We start from the raw sequence: 18,199 nt of genomic DNA on the forward strand, positions 1-18,199 counted from the left end.
CCATACAGCATGAGTTGGCAACGTGCCCTGTTGTGCGTGTTTTTGTGTGTATATGGGGGAGACAGAGAGTGAGTGATAGAGACAGAGGGGAGGTAGGGAGAGAGAGAGAGAGCGAGCGAGAGAGAGAGAGAGAGAGAGAGAATTGCTATGTGTGAACTGTGTGTGTTTGTGTGTCAGTATGAGAGGGAGTGACAGATAGATAGACAGGAGGGGGAGTCACAGAGAGAGAGAGAGAGAGATAGAGAGAGAGAGATGAGAGTGTTGTGTGTATGGACCTGTGTGAGTATGCGTGTGTGTGTGTGTGTGTGTGTGTATGAGTGACTACGAATATGTGTGCAACAAATGAGGCGTGCAGATGAGAGGGGAGGGCTGGGGGCCGAGAGAAAAAGAGAGAGAGAAAGAGAGAGAGAGAGAGAGAGAGAGAGCGAAACAGAGAGAAAGAGAGCTGCAGACTCAGACCCTGGGCTTGGGCTGTGTGAGGACACCGCTCTCCTCTCTCTCCCTCTCTGACACACTTTCACACTCGCAGCGTCCAGGAGAGGAGAGGGGAACATGTTCTGCCTGAAAGGTAAGAGGGCTCTTTTCTCATCACGCCTGCATGGCAACACAAACCCTTCACTCTTCTCACACATATGGACAGTTGGGCGCAAACCCTTCACTCTTCTCACACAAGTTGGCTGTGAAGGGCTCGCGTAGCCAGCAGCCGCTTGGCTGGGAACGAGTGCAGAGGGGGCGAAAATAGAGAGCGAGGGAGGACAAAGAGGAAAGAAATACTCGGGGAGGAAGAACGATCCCGGCACACACACACACACACACACACACACACACACTCTCTCTCTCTCTCTCTCTCTCTCTCTCTCTGGACGTGCTGGGCTCGTCTGCTCTTGTTTCTTTTGTTATGTTGCGGAGACGTGGAGTGGCGTGTTGGAGCTGCAGGAGGCGGTGGAGGGAGAGAGAGAGAGGGAGGAAAGGAGAGCCCCTGTCAGAGAGAAGGAGAGTTATGGCGACTCTGCCAAAAGTTTTGCGCGGTGATGAAGAGGGAGCTTCCAGCTGTTCGCGAGGGAAGCGAGGGAGGGAGAGAGAGAGGGAGGGAGAGGGGAATCTGTACCCCTCCATTATGTTTAAGCTGCGCTAGATCATTGTCTTGCACTCGCAGCTGCAATGATTCACCTCTGTGTTTGTCTTTGTGCTTGATGTCACTCATGTGATAAGAACTCGGGGCACTCGTGGAGCTGTGGAAATGCCCTCGGCTTTCATGTTGGGGAGAGTGTTGCTGTTTTATAGGCTACCTCTTTCTTTCCCTTCCCTCTGTGAAGAGTACAGTGCCATTGGAGTGCAGCCTTCTACCATACTTACATTTCGTTGCAGTGTGTGTGTGTGTGTCTGTCTGTGTGTGTGTGTGTGTGTGTGTGTGTGTGTGTGTGTGTGTGTGTGTGTGTGTGTGTGTGTGTGTGTGTGTGTGTGTGTGTGTGTGTGTGTGTGTTTGTGTGTGTGGGTGAGTGTATGTGTGTGTGTGTGTGTGTGTGTGTGTGTGTGTGTGTGTGTGTGTGTGTGTGTGAGAGAGAGAGAGAGAGTATGGGTGTGGGTTTTTTTAGGCTGTCAAACACACACGCACACACACTGAATCCCCTGTGATAGAGGGCTTTTTGTCCAGGGCAACAGCCCTGGTGTAGAGAGAGAGGGGGGGTATAATAAGAGCTGTTGGGGTAGTAGAGTGGTGGTTGGGGCTGCTGGGGTAGTAGAGTGGTGGTTGGGGCTGTTGGGGTAGTAGAGTGGTGGTTGGGGCTGTTGGGGTAGTAAAGTGGTGGTTGGTGGGGCTGTTGGGGTAGTAGAGTGGTGGTTGGGGATGTTTGGGGTAGTAGAGTGGTGGTTGGTGGGATGGGATTTCACTCTCCCAAGTTTGTTTTGGATGAGTGGTCAGGTGGCTTCTGTTGTGTTGGCTCTTCCTCTTTATCTCCCCTTCCTCTCTCTCTCTCTCCATCTCTCTCTCTTTCTCTCTCTCTGCTACTCCGGAACCCCCTGCCCCCATGGCGTTATCTTTTGACCTTTCTTTCATGGCTTGTGTCGTCTCTCACCTCCAACCACAAGTAATCCCCTAAGGGCTGTGACCTGTTTTTTTCGGATGGGTGACACCGGCCACCTCTTGTCATTTTGGAGTGACCCACGGCTTGTAAGTCGGGCAGCGACCCAGCTCCTGATAGGAGAAGAACGCGCTCCGTGGCTCTGACTTTTCTCTGACCGGAGGGAGAATGTTTTAACATGGCAATTTGAGTGCACATGAATTGCACAGACAGACAAAAATACAAAAACAGGGGGTGTGGGGGGGTTGGGGGTAGGGTGAGGGGTGTGTGTGTGGGGGGGGCGGTTGGGATGGAGTCGGGGCACAGCAAGCGTAGCGCGTCTCTCGGCCTGTCTCCTGTGGGGGGTGTTTACGCCCTGGCTGGGGGAGGCGAACAAAAGCTGATCTCGTTTTTCGCGCATGAGTCGTCTGTGTGAATGAGGTGTCTGAAAGGGACCTGAATGGAACATATGTAAGAAAACTGTTTGCAATGAGAGTTTCACGTTCCTTCCTCACACTCACGCACACGCTGCTACTTAACTGGGCCAAACATGCAGCAAAAGAGTGTAAGTGAAGAGTACAGATGACCCGTCCACCCGGCCAGGCCCCCCATTCATGACCTGTTTGCTCCGGCCAACTGAAGTGGGCCGGCCAACAATGTGCAGAGCATGGCGAGGTTAAGCTTCATATACTGGCCTGGCTGCCATCTTTTTATGTAATTTCATTGTGCAGTCTGTGTGTAGGAGTAGTTTACCGTTACCCTGTGATCTATGATCCCCAATAAAAAATGCATTATGGCAGATCATCAGGAGATTATGGCTAATAGGAATGAAAGATGCTTACACACACACACACACACACACACACACACACAAACACACACACATATACACACACACACACACACACATACACACACACACACACATATACACACACGTACACACACGTACACACACACACACACACACACACACGCAAGCTTATTTTTTGGATAATGTTGCATTACCAGTGATCTGTGGAGTATGCTTTGATTTTCCCCTGTTTTCTCACAGCTGTGAGCTTCAGCACCCCCCCCCCCCCCACACACACACACACACCCCTCAGGAGCAAAGCTGTAGATACAAGTCAGGACACACACACACACATACACACACACACACACACACACACACACACACACACACACACACACACACACACACACACACACACACACACACACACCAGGAGCAGAGCTTCAGGTACAAGTCAGGACAGGCAGGCACGCAGTCCTCTCCATCCTCACAGCAGCACCTGAGAAGCCTGAAAACAATCCAGCTTTTTAAGACTACACACACACACACATCTGCTCCAGTGTCTTTACACACGCTTCCTCCGGGCCCGGGCCGGCGTTGTGCGCCACCATGTTTTCATTTCGGCTCTGTAGGGCCGTTAGAACCGCAGGCGTCTCCACACTCCCCATCCACAAAGCAAACAGGCAGCCTGTACCCAGCATCAGCCTTGTTTTTAGTATTATGTCAGCATCAAGGAATCAAGTAGGGACTCTGCCTGCAGCATAACTCTACTTTAACCATTCTATGCCATTATTTGTGGTGTATTGTGTTTGCATTCAAACCTTTGTGAGTGATTATGTGTTGCAAGGTAAGATTTGACAGTGAAATTTCACTTTTACTTTACTTTTTCTGAAATTTTACTAAAATGTTATTTTTGTTATTACAACAATTGGATGTTGTTCCTCAGTTGTAAGTCGAATGGGATAAGAACCTCATGTTAAATGAAGAAACGTAATTATTCAGAAGCTGCAGTCACATGATTGACATTGACCTTGGCCTAACGAGCCGCCAGGCCGATGTCAGTTGGGGAGGACGTGGGATAGGAGGAGCACGTCAGGCCGTCGCCTTCCCCTCACAAACTGAGCAGAGCAGAGGGGTATCAGAGAAGAGAGCCTGTCCTTGTCCTCTCTCTCTCTCTCTCTCTCTCTCTCTCTCTCTTTCTCTTTCTCTCTCTCTCTCTCCACGCTCACAAGGGTTCTGGAGGCGGCACTGCTGTGGAATCCTGTTAGGGTTAATTTGGTTTAAAGCAGTTGAAAGCCATCTTCTGTGGGAGAAAATTTCTTTTAATGTATTAAACCATGGGTGACCCAGAAACGCCCGTGAGAGGCTCCGGCTCGTCCCGGCCCGTCAGGAGGTATGGAAAGTGTGAGGAAGCGCTGTCCACTCTGATATCGTGTGATCCATGGATGATCGCACATGTCCCGATATTGTTTTAGGTCTTGTCGATTATACGTTGGTGCTCAACAAAGAGTGTTCTGCAGTGACTGTTTGATTGTTTGCCACTTTTTACGCTGCACTACTAGTAGATTACTGCAAATGTACCACTATCAGATATCACCTCTACTACTCCAGTGAATGAGTTTCATGCTGACTGAATTGCAAGTAAAAGGGATTATGGGAAAATGCCCTTGGACAGACTGCCTGCTCTTTTGGGTTCTCTGCCTTGTGCGACTGTTTCATGCTGACCTAAATAAGGTGTCAGCATCATTTCTTGCTTTTATAAAATTGCACACACACACACGCACACACACACACACACACACACACACCATGGAGGCCCATCCAGCTGTGGGGCTAGTGCCAGTCCCTTTGTAGGGTATCCCTGGTATTCTGGAATTTAGATCATGGAATAAAGGATCATAAATTCCAGAACTCTAAGCATGAAAAAAGAAAGAAGAAAAAAAAACTTTTTTCTTGCTTTGGAAAACTGAGCAAAGTTTTTGACTGAAAGCAGCAGTTGAAACCATCCAGGCCAGCGCTGACTCAGACTCCCAGGATGCAACTTGAGCCGTGCGTATCTGATGACACTGATACAGTAGATGAGCCAATCTGATGGCAGGAGTGGCTAGATAAAAACCGTATCAGACTCGTAGCCCAGGTGACCCGTTAGCATCAGCAGAATCAGCATAAACTTTCTAATGAGTCCAGACATATCAAGCGACTGTATTTGCTCCCCAGGACTCGATTCCACGTAAATGTTTAGCTTCAGGGTAAATGTTGACTTTGCAGCTCGCTGTGACCACCTCCCTATACGTACCCCCCTTCCCTTGTAGAGGGGAGGAGAGGAGAGACCTCGAATCTGGGTCAGCGAGAGCAAGATTTGTTCTCGTAAAATTTCCATTTTAAAAAAAATGGAAAAAAAAAGAATGAAAAAAGAAAAATGCCCTTGTGCTACTCTTAAGGGAGCCTGCAGAAATCCCCCTTTTAACCACATGCACTGTTTAAACATGGTCACGGTGTGTGACGTGAACTGCCCGCAGTTGGTGAATAGAGGCACCTTTCATGAGCCGTGATGAGTCAGCTCTAACTGTGCAGGGGAGGGAGGCATTTGTTTCACATGGGGTCTGGGGGGGGTGGGGGGGGGTGGCGGCTGGCTGGGCTGGGCGAGGGGGGGAGGGGGGGGGGTTTGGTGGAGAGGTGCGACTGGCTTTGGTGTTTTGTTTTTGGGGGAGTCTGGAGCAGACAGGGAGAGCCAGGAAGGGGCACGAGGGAGACTCCCGCCTCATAGGCACCACTGGAGGGGTCATCTGGAATCTTGACCCCAGACCACTGGCTCCAGAGTCAACAGTTTTGGGACTTGGGAATGAGATGGGTGGGGAGTTGAGAGAGAGAGAGAGAAAGAGGCTACATGTATATGTGTGTGAATGAAAAAGTCAACCCAAGCGTTGCAAAGCCCCCTTGCTGTCTATATTTAACCAAAGGCATTCCAAACATGCTGGGCCTGACACAATGTGTCACAGGCATTTTAATGACGCGTCTTTGTTTGCCCAAGCCTGAACTGACAAATAGGCTGATGTTGAATTTACTGTCCTTAATGCACGCCAATAATGTTATTATGGCAACGCCAATAATGTTATTATGCCAACAAACAGCCAAAGATTTTTTGGGTTATTTAACAATTGCATGCACAATGGCCAAAGTTCAGATTCCCAAATCGGGATGTTGTTGTGTCGGATAAGAATGATGTTGCTGTTGTTTTTTCCGCCAGGCTGGAGTATTTTGGAAAGTTTATGTAATGGGACTTATGAGTGAAATTAAGATGGCAGTGATTACAGCCATTATCCAGTAAAACACATTATGGTTTTACTGCTAGCAAGTGTGTGTGTCTGTGTGTGTGTGTGTGTGTGAGAGAGAGAAAGAGAGAGACACACACAGAGAGAGAGAGGTAGACGGAGAGTATGTGCCTCTACATATCTGAAAGCCATTTCGTTACTTTCCACAGAATGCATAACCAAATGGCAGTGAGTGCTGTCCAGCTGTTGTGACTAAGACATGCATCTTCCTCCATCCCACAAGCCACAGGGCGGTTAGGAGCCCAGATGGAACTGCAAAGACACACCAGTCCTCAGGCCAACGAGAAAGGAAATACGATTAGATTGCAGGCTCTTGAGAAGTCACCTTTAATGCAATTGCACTTTGTGTTTTATGTAACTTTTTAAATGTATTTATTTTTTTCTGCTGATAAGATTACAATATTTATTAGATAATCAACAGTGGATCAGAACTCATAATTGTGCTTACACTTACATTATTTCCAAAACCCCCTCTCTTCATATTATTTTCTTTTGAATCTGTTCCAGATTCAAACATCATTACCTTCCACCATTTCCAAATTTCCATGTCAAACATTAGGATGTGACCTAAGGCCTCTTATTTGACCTCCATGTGGGTCATCTTTCCGTCACAGTGTTTTGTCAGGGAAACGTAGGAAATATTCTCATGGAAATGGACGAGGTGAGCTTCCTGCCCCTGTGCGTCCACCATTCTCAAGTGTAATGTCACATGCTGACACCACAGGCCCCGTGTTCCTCAGTGGCATCAGATGTTTTTCCACCCGCACCGTTTTCCTGTAAACAAACGTCAACTGGCACTGTGAGAAACTAATTGCTGCCGTTGTCCCCCAAATTAACCCCAATAGCTCCCAAACTGGGGGAGAAGGAAGCGAGGGAGGAGGTTGCAGAACAAGAAGAAAACAGTCGTCTGGAACAGCAGGTGATCCAATCAGAATAAAGCACCAGTGACGCCATGGCAACCATTGTTCTGGTCCTCCCAGTCTTGCGGTGGGTGGCTGGACACTGGTCCAGTGCACTTGGCTTAGCACAGAGGAAGCTGGGTAGGGACGCAGGGGGGGAGCTGAGTTGTGTGCCTGGCGGAGACGGTCTCCTCACAGGAGAACATAATCTCCATTGAGGGGCAGTGGTTTGTGTGATCTCCGGGGTAGAGGCTTAACACATCTGGAGGCTCCCAGAGACTGAGCTTATTCTCTATGGAGACTTGAGCTCATAGAGTTGCTTCATCTGAGCAACAGGTGTTGTCTGTGTGTGCTCTCAGGATCAGGGAGTGTTTTCTTATAAGAGCAGATCCTTAGTGAGGTTGGAATTTCCTTCATACTATGAGAGTGGTGAGATTTAGATGCACCTCTTACTTTGTGTATTTGTGTATCTCAGTCAACACAGTTCCTGGCAAACTACAACTAGGTGAAGCGTAAGATCATCAAATTTTGTTTTTGCATGACAGAAAGAGTGCAGGTTGTCCTCAGGTCATGAGCCATATATTACAGTTCTTGGCTTTGTCGTATGTCATTTGCAATGGCCAAAGTAGCTATAATCTTGCACTCTTCAATCAAGGGATGTTGTGAAGCATCCATTACGGAATTTATCTCTGTAACCGTCAATTCTCAAAACACCCCTTAGCTGTTTATTTCCTTAAAGCAAAACAAAAAAAACTCAGTGACATTTGGGTGTTGGACAAAATCCCCATCACAACAGAGCAGGCTGTCATGTGATAGACCCCTATAGGCCTGCTTTCAACAGGTTTGTTTCAGCTGAGGAGGGGAAAACAAATCTGTGATGGCTTTTTGGGACAAAGTGATTTATCTTGCAGAGACACACGGGGTGCTGGACAGGCCAGCATGAGTGAAACAAGCAGGGATCGTCACCGTGTAAGTAAATCCAGATGGCTGGACAGGCCAGTGACCAAACAACCACAACAACAGCCAGCTCACTAAGATTGTTCTGGCCGAGAACAAAGAGTCTGGACGAGAGCCTTTCGCTCTCAATGTCGGAGAGGAACGGGGGCTAAAATCCTACGCTCCTTTTAAAGACTTTTATTTCTGAGCTCCAGAAAAACCTCTCTGTAAACCTCTGATCTCAATATGAGCTCAAATATAAATGTGTGTTTGACCGTGAGATAAGCAAAGACAAAGCAAAGAGAGAAAGAAAGAAAGAACACCAACAGACTTCAAATTGAGTTCCAAGCCCACCAGAAGCCATGGAAAACAGAGGCGTTCGGAGCCGGATGCAACAGCTTTTTGTGCTAAGCTCTGTTTTGCAGCAGGGCAATCCTGTGTGGTTTCAGGGTTTTGGCAGGGGGAAAGGTTAAGATCTCCCCCCAACCCAATCCACCCCACGCCCTGCTCTCCAGTTTCTGGGCTGGCTGGCTGTGGGTTGGTTGGGGTTGGGGTTGGGGATGGTGGTTTGGGTTGGGGGTGGGGTTGAGGGTGGGGGTCGCTTCCAGGAGAACCCTGGGAGGAGGGCGGGTTCCTCTTTCTCCTGTGGCTCCGCAAGCTGCCTGCCATGAGGATGAGGTCAGGTTTTCTTCCCTTTTTTTCCCTTTTTTTTTCTTTGCGGAGCATTTATTTAATGAGACCTAATCAGTTGCTCGTTGGCTTAATCTGCTCTCTGGTTCTGCTTGGGCGAAGTTAAATACAGGTCTTAGGAGGATCCGGGATCCCAGTTCCTGCTCGTGATAATGGACAGTTAGTCTCATCTCTCTGGCCTACATGGTCAAAAGACCTCCTGAAAGAGTTTTTTTTATTCATTACACACACAGATACTCTTGGGTGCAGATGAAAGGACTGTGGGTTTTGTACTTGCGTGCTTTTCTGAATGGAGGTCCCACACCCTGGATTCTTGTTGTTCTTAAAATATCTCTCAGCCTTTGCAGTGATGACTGACACAAGCATAATGTAGCTTGTTTGCCAAGCAGTGTTGTGACTACAGTATTCAGCTCCTGTATTTTGAAGACATTAGCAGAGGTTTGTCACAACAAATCTACTGCATGTCCCTTTGTTGTGTAAGGCATCACACATCATTCACACATCACACTCTGCATCACACACCACCCAGTCAACATGAATGGTCTCTTCTGTGCAAAGTTTTGTGTCAAGTGTGTAATCACCAGTAGGTGGAGCTCTGCGGCTATCTATGTTCTTCTGGGCTAATTGCCAGTCTTAGCAAGTGTTCCTCTTCCATTATGAGGGCATTTAGTGGCACTGTCTGCCACTGGCAGTTAGTAATTATGGTGAAGTGCTGTTCTCCATAAAATCTAACATTTGGTTTATTGGAGTACATGTTTTGACCAGTTTTATGTGGAATATTTGTTGCTGCATTCTTTTCAAGGATACAAGGATAAGTGTCTGTGTCTGACTGTTTAGAAATATTTGTGATTTTTTTTTTGTCACTGTACATTTTGACTGGTTACTTTATGGCCACCAGCCACGCCTTCATCTCTGCACTCTGGGTCATTAAACAACAGCCTGACGTGACGTCCAGGTGGAGGTAAAGCGGTTCTCACCTGCCCTCACTGAGCATCTGTGAGGGGGAATGGCCTTTCCTCAGCATGGCTGGGAGGCGATGGGATAATCTGGAGTTAAGAGCTTATCCGCAGGCGAGGAGCAGACCGAAGGAGCCACTGCTGTCCAGTCTCAGCAGCTCCCTGGCTGGACATTAGAGGAGAGGTGCGCAGGAGGATCTGGTTTGACCAGCTGCTCCTGTCCCCGTTCCCTCAGATTCCCTTTCGCAAAGAGGAAGGATAATGTTGGCAAACAGCTAATCTTCAGTTCTCTTGAATGCATGATGCTTCGTCCGAGGGGGTCACAACGCAGCAGTTTTGCTGCATGAACTGGACTTTCACTTCCGCAAAGAAACCTTAACCCTGGGTTCTGGGCTGTGTGTATATGTATGGTCATCGTCAGCAAGTTCTCGAGGTCATTGCAAGCTTGTTTTTGTGTGTGCGACACTGGGGGTCGGTGGAGGTGACACTTCTTTGGAGGCACGAGAAGTGAAAGCGATAGAGGTGGAGGCCTGTGAAGAAGAAGAAGCGTAGGAGAGAGGTGGTGGCGTTCCTCACGCCCCCTCAGTAGCGGCCACCATGATCGCCTACGTGGACTGCCTCTCGACCGAGCCGTCGACCAAGTGCTGGAACCGGCGGTACTACGAGGACGAGGACGAGCTGCTGCCCCTGTACAGCCACCGGCTGCAGCCCAAGACGGAGGGCAGCCTTCGCCGCCGCCTCCTCACCTCCAAGATCCACCAGCAGCAGGACGCCCTCTGGGCCCCCAGGCCCCTGGCAGGACCCGTCCACCGCAAGGGGACCCCACTGCTGCAACCCAGACGGCCCCCAAACCCCACCCCTACTCACGCTCGCCAAGAACGGAGTCGAGGTAGAGTTCTGTAGAGTTGTTTTCTTTTCTTTTAAGTCCTTTCTTCATTCATTATTGTTTTCGTTTGAAACGAACCAGATTCAAAATGGCTTCCTTTTTTCTTTTTTCCTTTTCACTTTTGTACTAGCATACATTCTGTATTTGCCCAGGCTTGGCAGCCCAAAAACTGGGAGTCTTGTAAAATTTGCTTGATGTGAGGTTGAGTTTCCTCCAAGCGTGTGCAGTGTTTACATTCCGCTGCCGTGCCTGCTCGTGACTTACATTAATAGGTGCTGAAACCAATGCTTTCTCACCAGTTGTCAGCCCAGTAATTCATATCAAAAGACATTATAGCCTTGGCCCTGTGGCTATGGGACTCTTTTGGTGGGCTTTGACTGCGGTTTAGAGGTTCACACAAGTTCCTTTTCCCTCCTGTGCCTCTGTTTACTGGCAGCGTGTAATCTGACTGTATAATGGGTCTTTGGAAGTGCTCACGCACGGCAAGGGCAGGCTGTGGCTTGCTTGCCGATGTATATCGCCCCAACACAGAGGCCTCAGTTTTCAACCACTGTGATTTTTGACATGTGAGTAGGAAAAGAGTGCTCTGCATTGTGGCTGGTTTTGATACATGCTAGCTTGAACTAGTTTGCTTACAACTGCCCCTGTGTGGAGATTTGTTAGCTTTTAAGCTTGAGAGAGTTGAGAGCTGGTCGTCTGCTTGTGTGTGCATGTACAGTATATGTGTTTGTCCATGTGTGTGTGTGCTTGCGTGCGTGCGTGTGTATGTGTGTGTGTTTGTGTGTGTAGGGGATTGTGTAATGTGGACTAAGCCGTGTCCGTGTTGACGGTAAAGCCCCCAGAGGTCTGTTGGTGTCGGGGCCTATCAGCAGTGCACAGAGCGCCTCAATCCTCTCAGGTATCCCGGCAGCAAGCTGCTCCACTCGCTGTCAGATGCACGGGCAGATGTCTTACCCCCCCCAGCAACACCCCCACCCCCCGTCCCCTCACCCTCCCTGCTCCGCAACACATTCCCTTAGACAAACAAACTCTTCAGGCCGGATTAACGATGCACTGGTAAGAGCAATCAAGCATGGCAAACAGTCTGAAAAAGTTCTTAAGGACATACTTGTGTCTGGAGATTGATTGGGGAGATTTTGCAATAGAGCTTTTCATTGTTTACTGAAGATTTTGTGTTATAAAAGCTACCTATAAAAGCACCACTAATTAGACATAAAATCCCATATTCTGCTTCCAGAACCAGACAAGACCTTTAATGTTTGACGTCTAGAGCTATTAAGGCAAAGTTAATTGCTTCTGTGAGAACAAACTATTATCTGCCTCTTAGCCCAATTAACCCAATCCAGTATTTTGTGTAATATTGCCACAATAGTCAAGTCAAACTTGATTCCCTTTATATCTCATAAGCTCAGAATAACTGCCTGTTGAGGTCCCACTTGATTTCCAGGTGGCTAGAGGTCCATACGGTGTGCAGTGAGGGGCAAACAGTGCTAATTCTCACTTAATTAGTTTAATTACTTTCAAATAGGCTTTGAATCCCAAGCAGCTGTTCAGTGTGTCAGTCAGTCACAGCTTGTCTCTCGCTCTCCATCGAGCCGCAGAGAGCCCTGCTCTGTTCATTCATCACATCAAACCGGCCTCACCTCAACAGAAGAACACGCCCAGACAAAACACTAAAGAGGGAAGATTTGGACTCTTTTTTTTGTAATATACAAACACACAAGCTTCAGTGTTACTGAGGTTGGTTTCAAGCATGGAGATATACAGAAGCTTTGCACTATGTGGGCTTTAGACCACAGGGTGGCAGCAGTGGTGTAACATGCAAGGATTCAGTTGATCCTGAAGCATTCTACCCCTTCCACAGTCAAACACGACAGTGTATCTGGTTTAATAAGCACAATGCATTGCACACCCTGAATTTCATACATAATATGCAACATTGACAGCTAAGGTCAGAAGGCACTGATGTCAAGTATCAGCTGGAGACTCCAGAGGCTATCTGGTTACTCCGCAGGGGAGAGCATCCACCTGCTTTAGACAAAGGCTCTATTGTCTGCAAATTTGGGTCTTCGGTGTCCTGTGTTACTTGCTCTACCGAGTTAAATATCTGTAATCGGAGACCAGCGCTGATTTGTTCCTTGTCTATAATCACATTCAAATGGAGCCTCGGGTGGGTGTGTGATTTCTGGGCTGACAAATGGCCCAAAGAAAACATAGCAAGTTTCTGATTTCTTTGTGTGATGTCAACACAACATATCCGCTTACATTTGAGGCTTATTTTAGAAGGCCAGTAGAACTTCCAGTAGAAGTACAAGCAGTCAGAAGCTTCCAGGCTGTGGCAATCTTGCACATGCTTAGTGTGTTACTCAGGCTATTTTTAGTGTTAGGGTTGGCTTGTTGTCTGTGCCATCAGCATAGTTCTCTTTAGTGCTGGCCCATCACCCCAATGATGATTGCTGTGTTAGAAATCAACAAGGACACACACACACATATTTGCTCTCGCTCACACTCACACACAGCTGAACCCCTTCTCTGATTGCATTAGGCGTGCAATTGACTGCCGGGTGCTCTGCACAACACAATCTAACGCTCACGAGCTGCCGAGTTGATTGGCTGCTCCGCCAGTGTTTCTCCTGTTGCCAAGCTCTAGTTAGCGCTGAGGCGTCCAATGAGCTGTGAGCTGCCACCAAAAGGAAATGGGTCATATTGTGTTCTGCTCATGCACCCACTGTAGGGCGAGAAACCAAACGTGAAATTCATTAGCCAACTGCAGAGTTTAATTAGCGACAAATCTCGAGGAGTCTTCCACAAGAGAATGCTCAGACTACTCAAGAAGTGCTGGGGAGTTCAACTTCTTATGTCCACTCAAGAGGAAATGAAGCACAGCATCTGAAGCTTCGTAATCAGTGTCACCAGTGCTGGAAAAAACTGGACTCGACTGAGCGCCAAATGGCCTGGGTAGTGGTCAGTTGGCTCTTGGATGATGTGCACGCTATGCACACTGACATCTCGTGCACTTGTCATGTTCCCTTCAACTGTAAAATCTAATTCTCGTCGTAGATCGGGAGAAAGGGGTGACCTTCAGTTCCTAATCAGAGTGACATGGTCATGCTAGAGCAAAGTTTGTCTCAACTGAATGTCTGGAGCTCAGTGTGTTTGTGAGAAAATGCAGCATTTTTTAGATTTGAAATGTGAAAAAATGCCGTTCAGCATAATGGATCGCTGATTAGCATTTTGTTTTGACACTGTGCATAAAATCTTTGGTAACACTTTTTCCAAGATGCTTGGAAATTAGGAATTCAACAAACTTTCACAGTTCATTATACAGTATGTCACCCTACCCTGCTTCGATTAAAAGGAACAGTGAACATACTGTAGAATGCAGAATGTATCAAAGAGACCAGAGAATGCCCTCTACTGTCCACCCAGCATCCAGCAGTTGCTCTCCATCACTACTCCCTCTCTCTCTCTCTCTCTCTCTCTCTCTCTCTCTCTCTATCTCATCCCTCCATCAGCTCCCTGGCCCCCGCTGGTGTTAGCGGTGGCGTTGGCGTTGGCCCAGTTCTCTGAGTGGTAGGCTGGCCCAGTTAGCTCAGTGGCACACTTCTGATGGTAACGGTGATACTGCTGGGGGTGGCGCGGCAGGGTGCCCGGGGAGGTGGAGTGGGGTCGGGTGGGGGTGTTGGGGTGGCAGACATTTCACAGATCAATAACCCACATACTGCAGGGCTGCCATGTCTGCCTTCCTGCCTGGCCTTCTTCATTATTCATGGTGAACGTCTCCAGGCTGGTCCCACATGTGTTTGGGTGTGTGTGTCTGTGAGTGGGGAGGCTTTTACTGATTTCTCAGAGATGGAAAAGGTCTCTGAAGTGTGTGTGTGTGTGTGGTGTGTGTGTGCTAACAGGGTTTGGAGTGGTGTGTGTGTGTGTGCTCTGCAAACCCCTTATGACGTAACTTCAGTTTTTAATTTGCTCAGTTTTATTCATGTAACATCTCTCAGAGTTGGGAGCTTATTGAAAGGGATTTGTCACAGATGCTGTGTCCTATCCTTGGACAGCCCTTGAGCGTCAACAACAAGCAACAATAGCAACAAACAAACAACATGCAAAAAGTGCAATTGACTTGAAATATCCCAAATTGGAGTTCTTTATTAAACACAACGCATTGCTACAGTACAGTCATCACAGTAGTGACTTGAGATCCAGTATTGCCTAAGTAAGCCCCAGGGGAACAGGCCGATGGTGACTCTGACGGAGGAAGCTTGAGACTTGAGCTCAAAGGGACAGTGGCCCCTGGCCGCTCTTATTATGGCCGCCACAGGAGTGTGAATAACCGGACACACGTTTAGTTCATGTGTTAACGGGAGAGGAGGCTGTTTGGAGGGGCTGACAGATTTGACACAGTTGGTTTCACACAATTACCTCTTCAAGCACCACTGTGAGTGAGTGTGTATGTGTGTGTGTGTGTGCGAGTGTGTGAGTGTGTGTGTGTGTGTGTGTTCATGCGTCTACTACTGTACATATGTGTACTACCTGCATGTTCATCCATCTAGTCATATTTCTGCATATTTATGTGTATGGATTGTGTGTTTTGTACATATAAATACATACATATACGATTGCAAGTGTGTGTGTGTGTGTGTGTGTGTGTGTGTGTGTGTCATAAGTCCCAGCCTCTGCTCCTCCGATGGAGGTGTGGCCGGTTGCAGAGCGCCGCAGTGCTTAAGGTGAGACTGACCTTCCAGCAGCAGCACTACAGTAGCAACTCTTCTCTCCTCTCCACTCCTCTTCTGTCCTCTCCTCTCCTCTCCTCCCTCTTCACTCCTCTCCTGTCCTGTCCTCTCCTCTCCACTCCTCTCCTGTCCTCTCCTCTCCTCTCCACTCCTCTCCTCTCCTCTCCTGTCCTCTCCACTCCACTCCACTCCTCTCCTCTCCTGTCCTCTCCACTCCTCTCCTCTCCACTCCTTTCCACTCCTCTCCTCTCCTCTCCTCTCTTGTCCTCTCTTCTCCATTCCCTCCTCTCTTCTCCTCTCCTCTCTCCTCAGAGGCTCAGGAAGAGCCACACTTTCTCTCCACTCCTCCCTCTCTGCCCCATCCACACTCCATCCGTCTCTTCTGTATTTCAGTCTTTCTTTCTCTCTTCATCTCCCTCTACACTCTCTCTGCCCCAAGCACTCGCTTCATCCCTCTCTTCTTTCCCTCAGCCTCTCTATCCCTCTCTCTCCCTCTCTCTCTTTGTCTCTCTCTCTCTCCTTGCCCATACTCCAGCATCCTGCCTCTTTTCTGATGTCCTGTGCATATCATTAGCAGCACCGTCTGTCCTCTCTCTCCTTTCTCTCTGCTCACAGTCCAGCTCTCATCCTCTTTTTTTTCTCTTTTTCCCTTGAGGGTTTTTATTATCTACCCCCCCCCCCCCCACACACACACACACACACACTTTCAACCCACCTCTTTCTTTCCTCTCTTCTCCTCTTTTCTCCTCTCCTTCCTCACTTCTCTCTTTCCCCCTGCTGTATAGCATTCAGTTAAATTCCTCATGCTCCTTATCTTACTTCCCCTTTTCATCCCCTTTCCTTCAGCATGATATATGATTTATGTTATATTTATATTAAACGTATAAAATGATTTATATTATATGTATATTAAACATATAACATGATTTATATTATATTTATATTAAACATATAACATGATTTATATATTAAACATATAGCATATTTCATTGGGGATCCCCATTAATACTCCAACCAATCTGTCTCTCTAACTGTCCTTTACAAACCTGAAAACATCCCTTGAAGTGTCGGTCTGACATCCTATTAGCACAAACTAGTGTTTGTCATCTATGAGAAATGACCAGTGCAGGGATGCAATCCATTCAGGAGGTGGACTGTCTTACACAGAGAGGCTTTTCAAAGCAATCATCTGCCTGGGAAAACTCACCGCCCCCTCGTTACAGTGTGCTGTTGTATTATTCAACAGAACTAAGCTCAGATCATCCCAAAGCAAAGCTGCATCAAAAGCTCCCCAAAAAAACATCAGGCCTGCAGATGCTTGTCATTCAGGCACAAACTGCACAGGTGCACCTTTTTCCCTCCAAATCAACAGAAATGCTGAGCGTGAGCAAACTTCCGAAAGAGGGTGGAGGGTGTGTGTGTAACTGTGTGTGTGTGTGGGGGGGGAGTGGGGGGGATTGTGTCCAGGCAGTTCTATAGTGCTGTTCAAGCAGCAAATTCATATATTGCTCCCATGGTTACAGAGGCAGCATGTAGCCAGGTCTCACTGCAGTGGAAGACGGTGCGTTTTTTTTGTCATGGAAAGTAGAGGAGGAGAAATATAGCCCCCATGCTGCGTGGAACAGGATGTTAATGTGTCTGGCCCCTCTCGCTTTACGGCCCTGTGCTTTGTCCTGTGGGCTTTGGGAAGACCTTTTTGGCCACTTTTTTATACGGAAAGAGGAAGATTTGTTTACCTCTTTTACGAGCGTTCATGGTTTTTTCATTAGTGGGATAGGTTGTAAATCTAAGAGTAAAGCAGCCCCCCCCTTCCCCCCCATACCTCACGGCAGTAGAACCACAGACATCAGTCTGAATGTTTGCCCATGGTTAATTGTTTTTGACCGTTGGGACTTGTCCCAAAAAAAAACGATGGCACCGACTGCAACGTTTATTCTTGGCTTCTCTGCACAGCTACCATGGAACCGTTGTTTGCCATTCGTTCATTCTTGAGCACATGCTCTGGTATTTATGGAAGCTTATAGCATATTTAGCATTAGCCTTCCATGTCCACCTGTGGGCGCTTTTGGATCCCTTTCACCATATTCATCATTTGTTTGATGAATGGCTTACCCCGCTGGTACTTTTAACAGCGTCATTTTTCAGCCCCCACCACCAGGTCCAGTGGGGTCCAGTGGGACTCTCAACTCTAGCCTCAGTGCTGGATAAAGGATGTGGACATTTCAGACTGAGAGCTTCCTAAGAGATCAGCCAGATAGGGGGTGGGGGTGGGGGCAGCGCTTGACTCCACCTGCTTTTGATGGATGACATTGGGACAGAATGGCTCTAGTGTGATGGTTGAGGGTAATGGAGGTTGTCTGATAAGACTGGGAGAGTAGGTGGAGGCGGACACGCCGCGGGGCTCGTCCTCTGGTGTTGTTTGACCCCTCTGTGTGTCCGTGGGTGTTGAGTAGCATGCTGTGCGAGGCTGTGGTTGCCTTTGCACCATGCATGCATGTATGCCTGAGCTTTCATACATGTATAATATGTATGGCTGAGCTTGTGCTTTTACATAATTTAGATAGCTGAATTTTTGATGCATGTCTTCTGTAAAGATGTGTACTGCACACTGGCTCCGTGGATGTAGTGGTGATTCCACCGAATAAGGTCATGCTAGTCAAGCTCCTTTTCCGAATCAGGAAATCTCCCATTATGTTCAGTCGTGTGTGATACAATTTTTTAACTTCGCACAATGAATATTGTAATCTTTCGCTTCTGTTTGAGGCAAATCTAGACGACATCTACCTCTAGAGCTCTTATTATTCACAGTGCTCTCATTTCATTAAGATGAATGTGGTGGGATCAGTGAAAGAATACCTAAATTATACAAGTTATACTGCATCTCCCTGCAGTCAGTGGTCTTCTTGTCATG

The 18,199-nt window shown here is 47.8% G+C and overlaps 1 protein-coding gene across 3 annotated transcripts in view; it reads left to right on the forward strand.

Annotated features, from left to right (window-relative positions):
- The window catches only part of nhsl1a (NHS-like 1a), a 72,004-nt gene that overhangs the window by 26,849 nt on the left and 26,956 nt on the right, over positions 1 to 18,199 (forward strand). The window contains exon 1 of one of the 3 annotated variants that reach the window (XM_076299383.1): positions 433 to 568. The exons of the other annotated variants lie outside the window; for them this stretch is intronic. Coding sequence (XP_076155498.1) covers positions 553 to 568 — 16 coding nt within the window. The 5' untranslated portion in view covers positions 433 to 552. Of the gene's footprint in view, positions 1 to 432; positions 569 to 18,199 lie in introns of those variants that run through there. 3 annotated transcript variants of the gene reach the window in all.

Source organism: Alosa pseudoharengus, unplaced genomic scaffold (genome assembly GCF_046254945.1).
Source record: "Alosa pseudoharengus isolate Yale_2024_CS ecotype anadromous, Long Island Sound unplaced genomic scaffold, YU_APseudo_1.1 YU_APseudo_1.1_scf_22, whole genome shotgun sequence".
Taxonomy (NCBI): Eukaryota; Metazoa; Chordata; class Actinopteri; order Clupeiformes; family Clupeidae; genus Alosa; species Alosa pseudoharengus.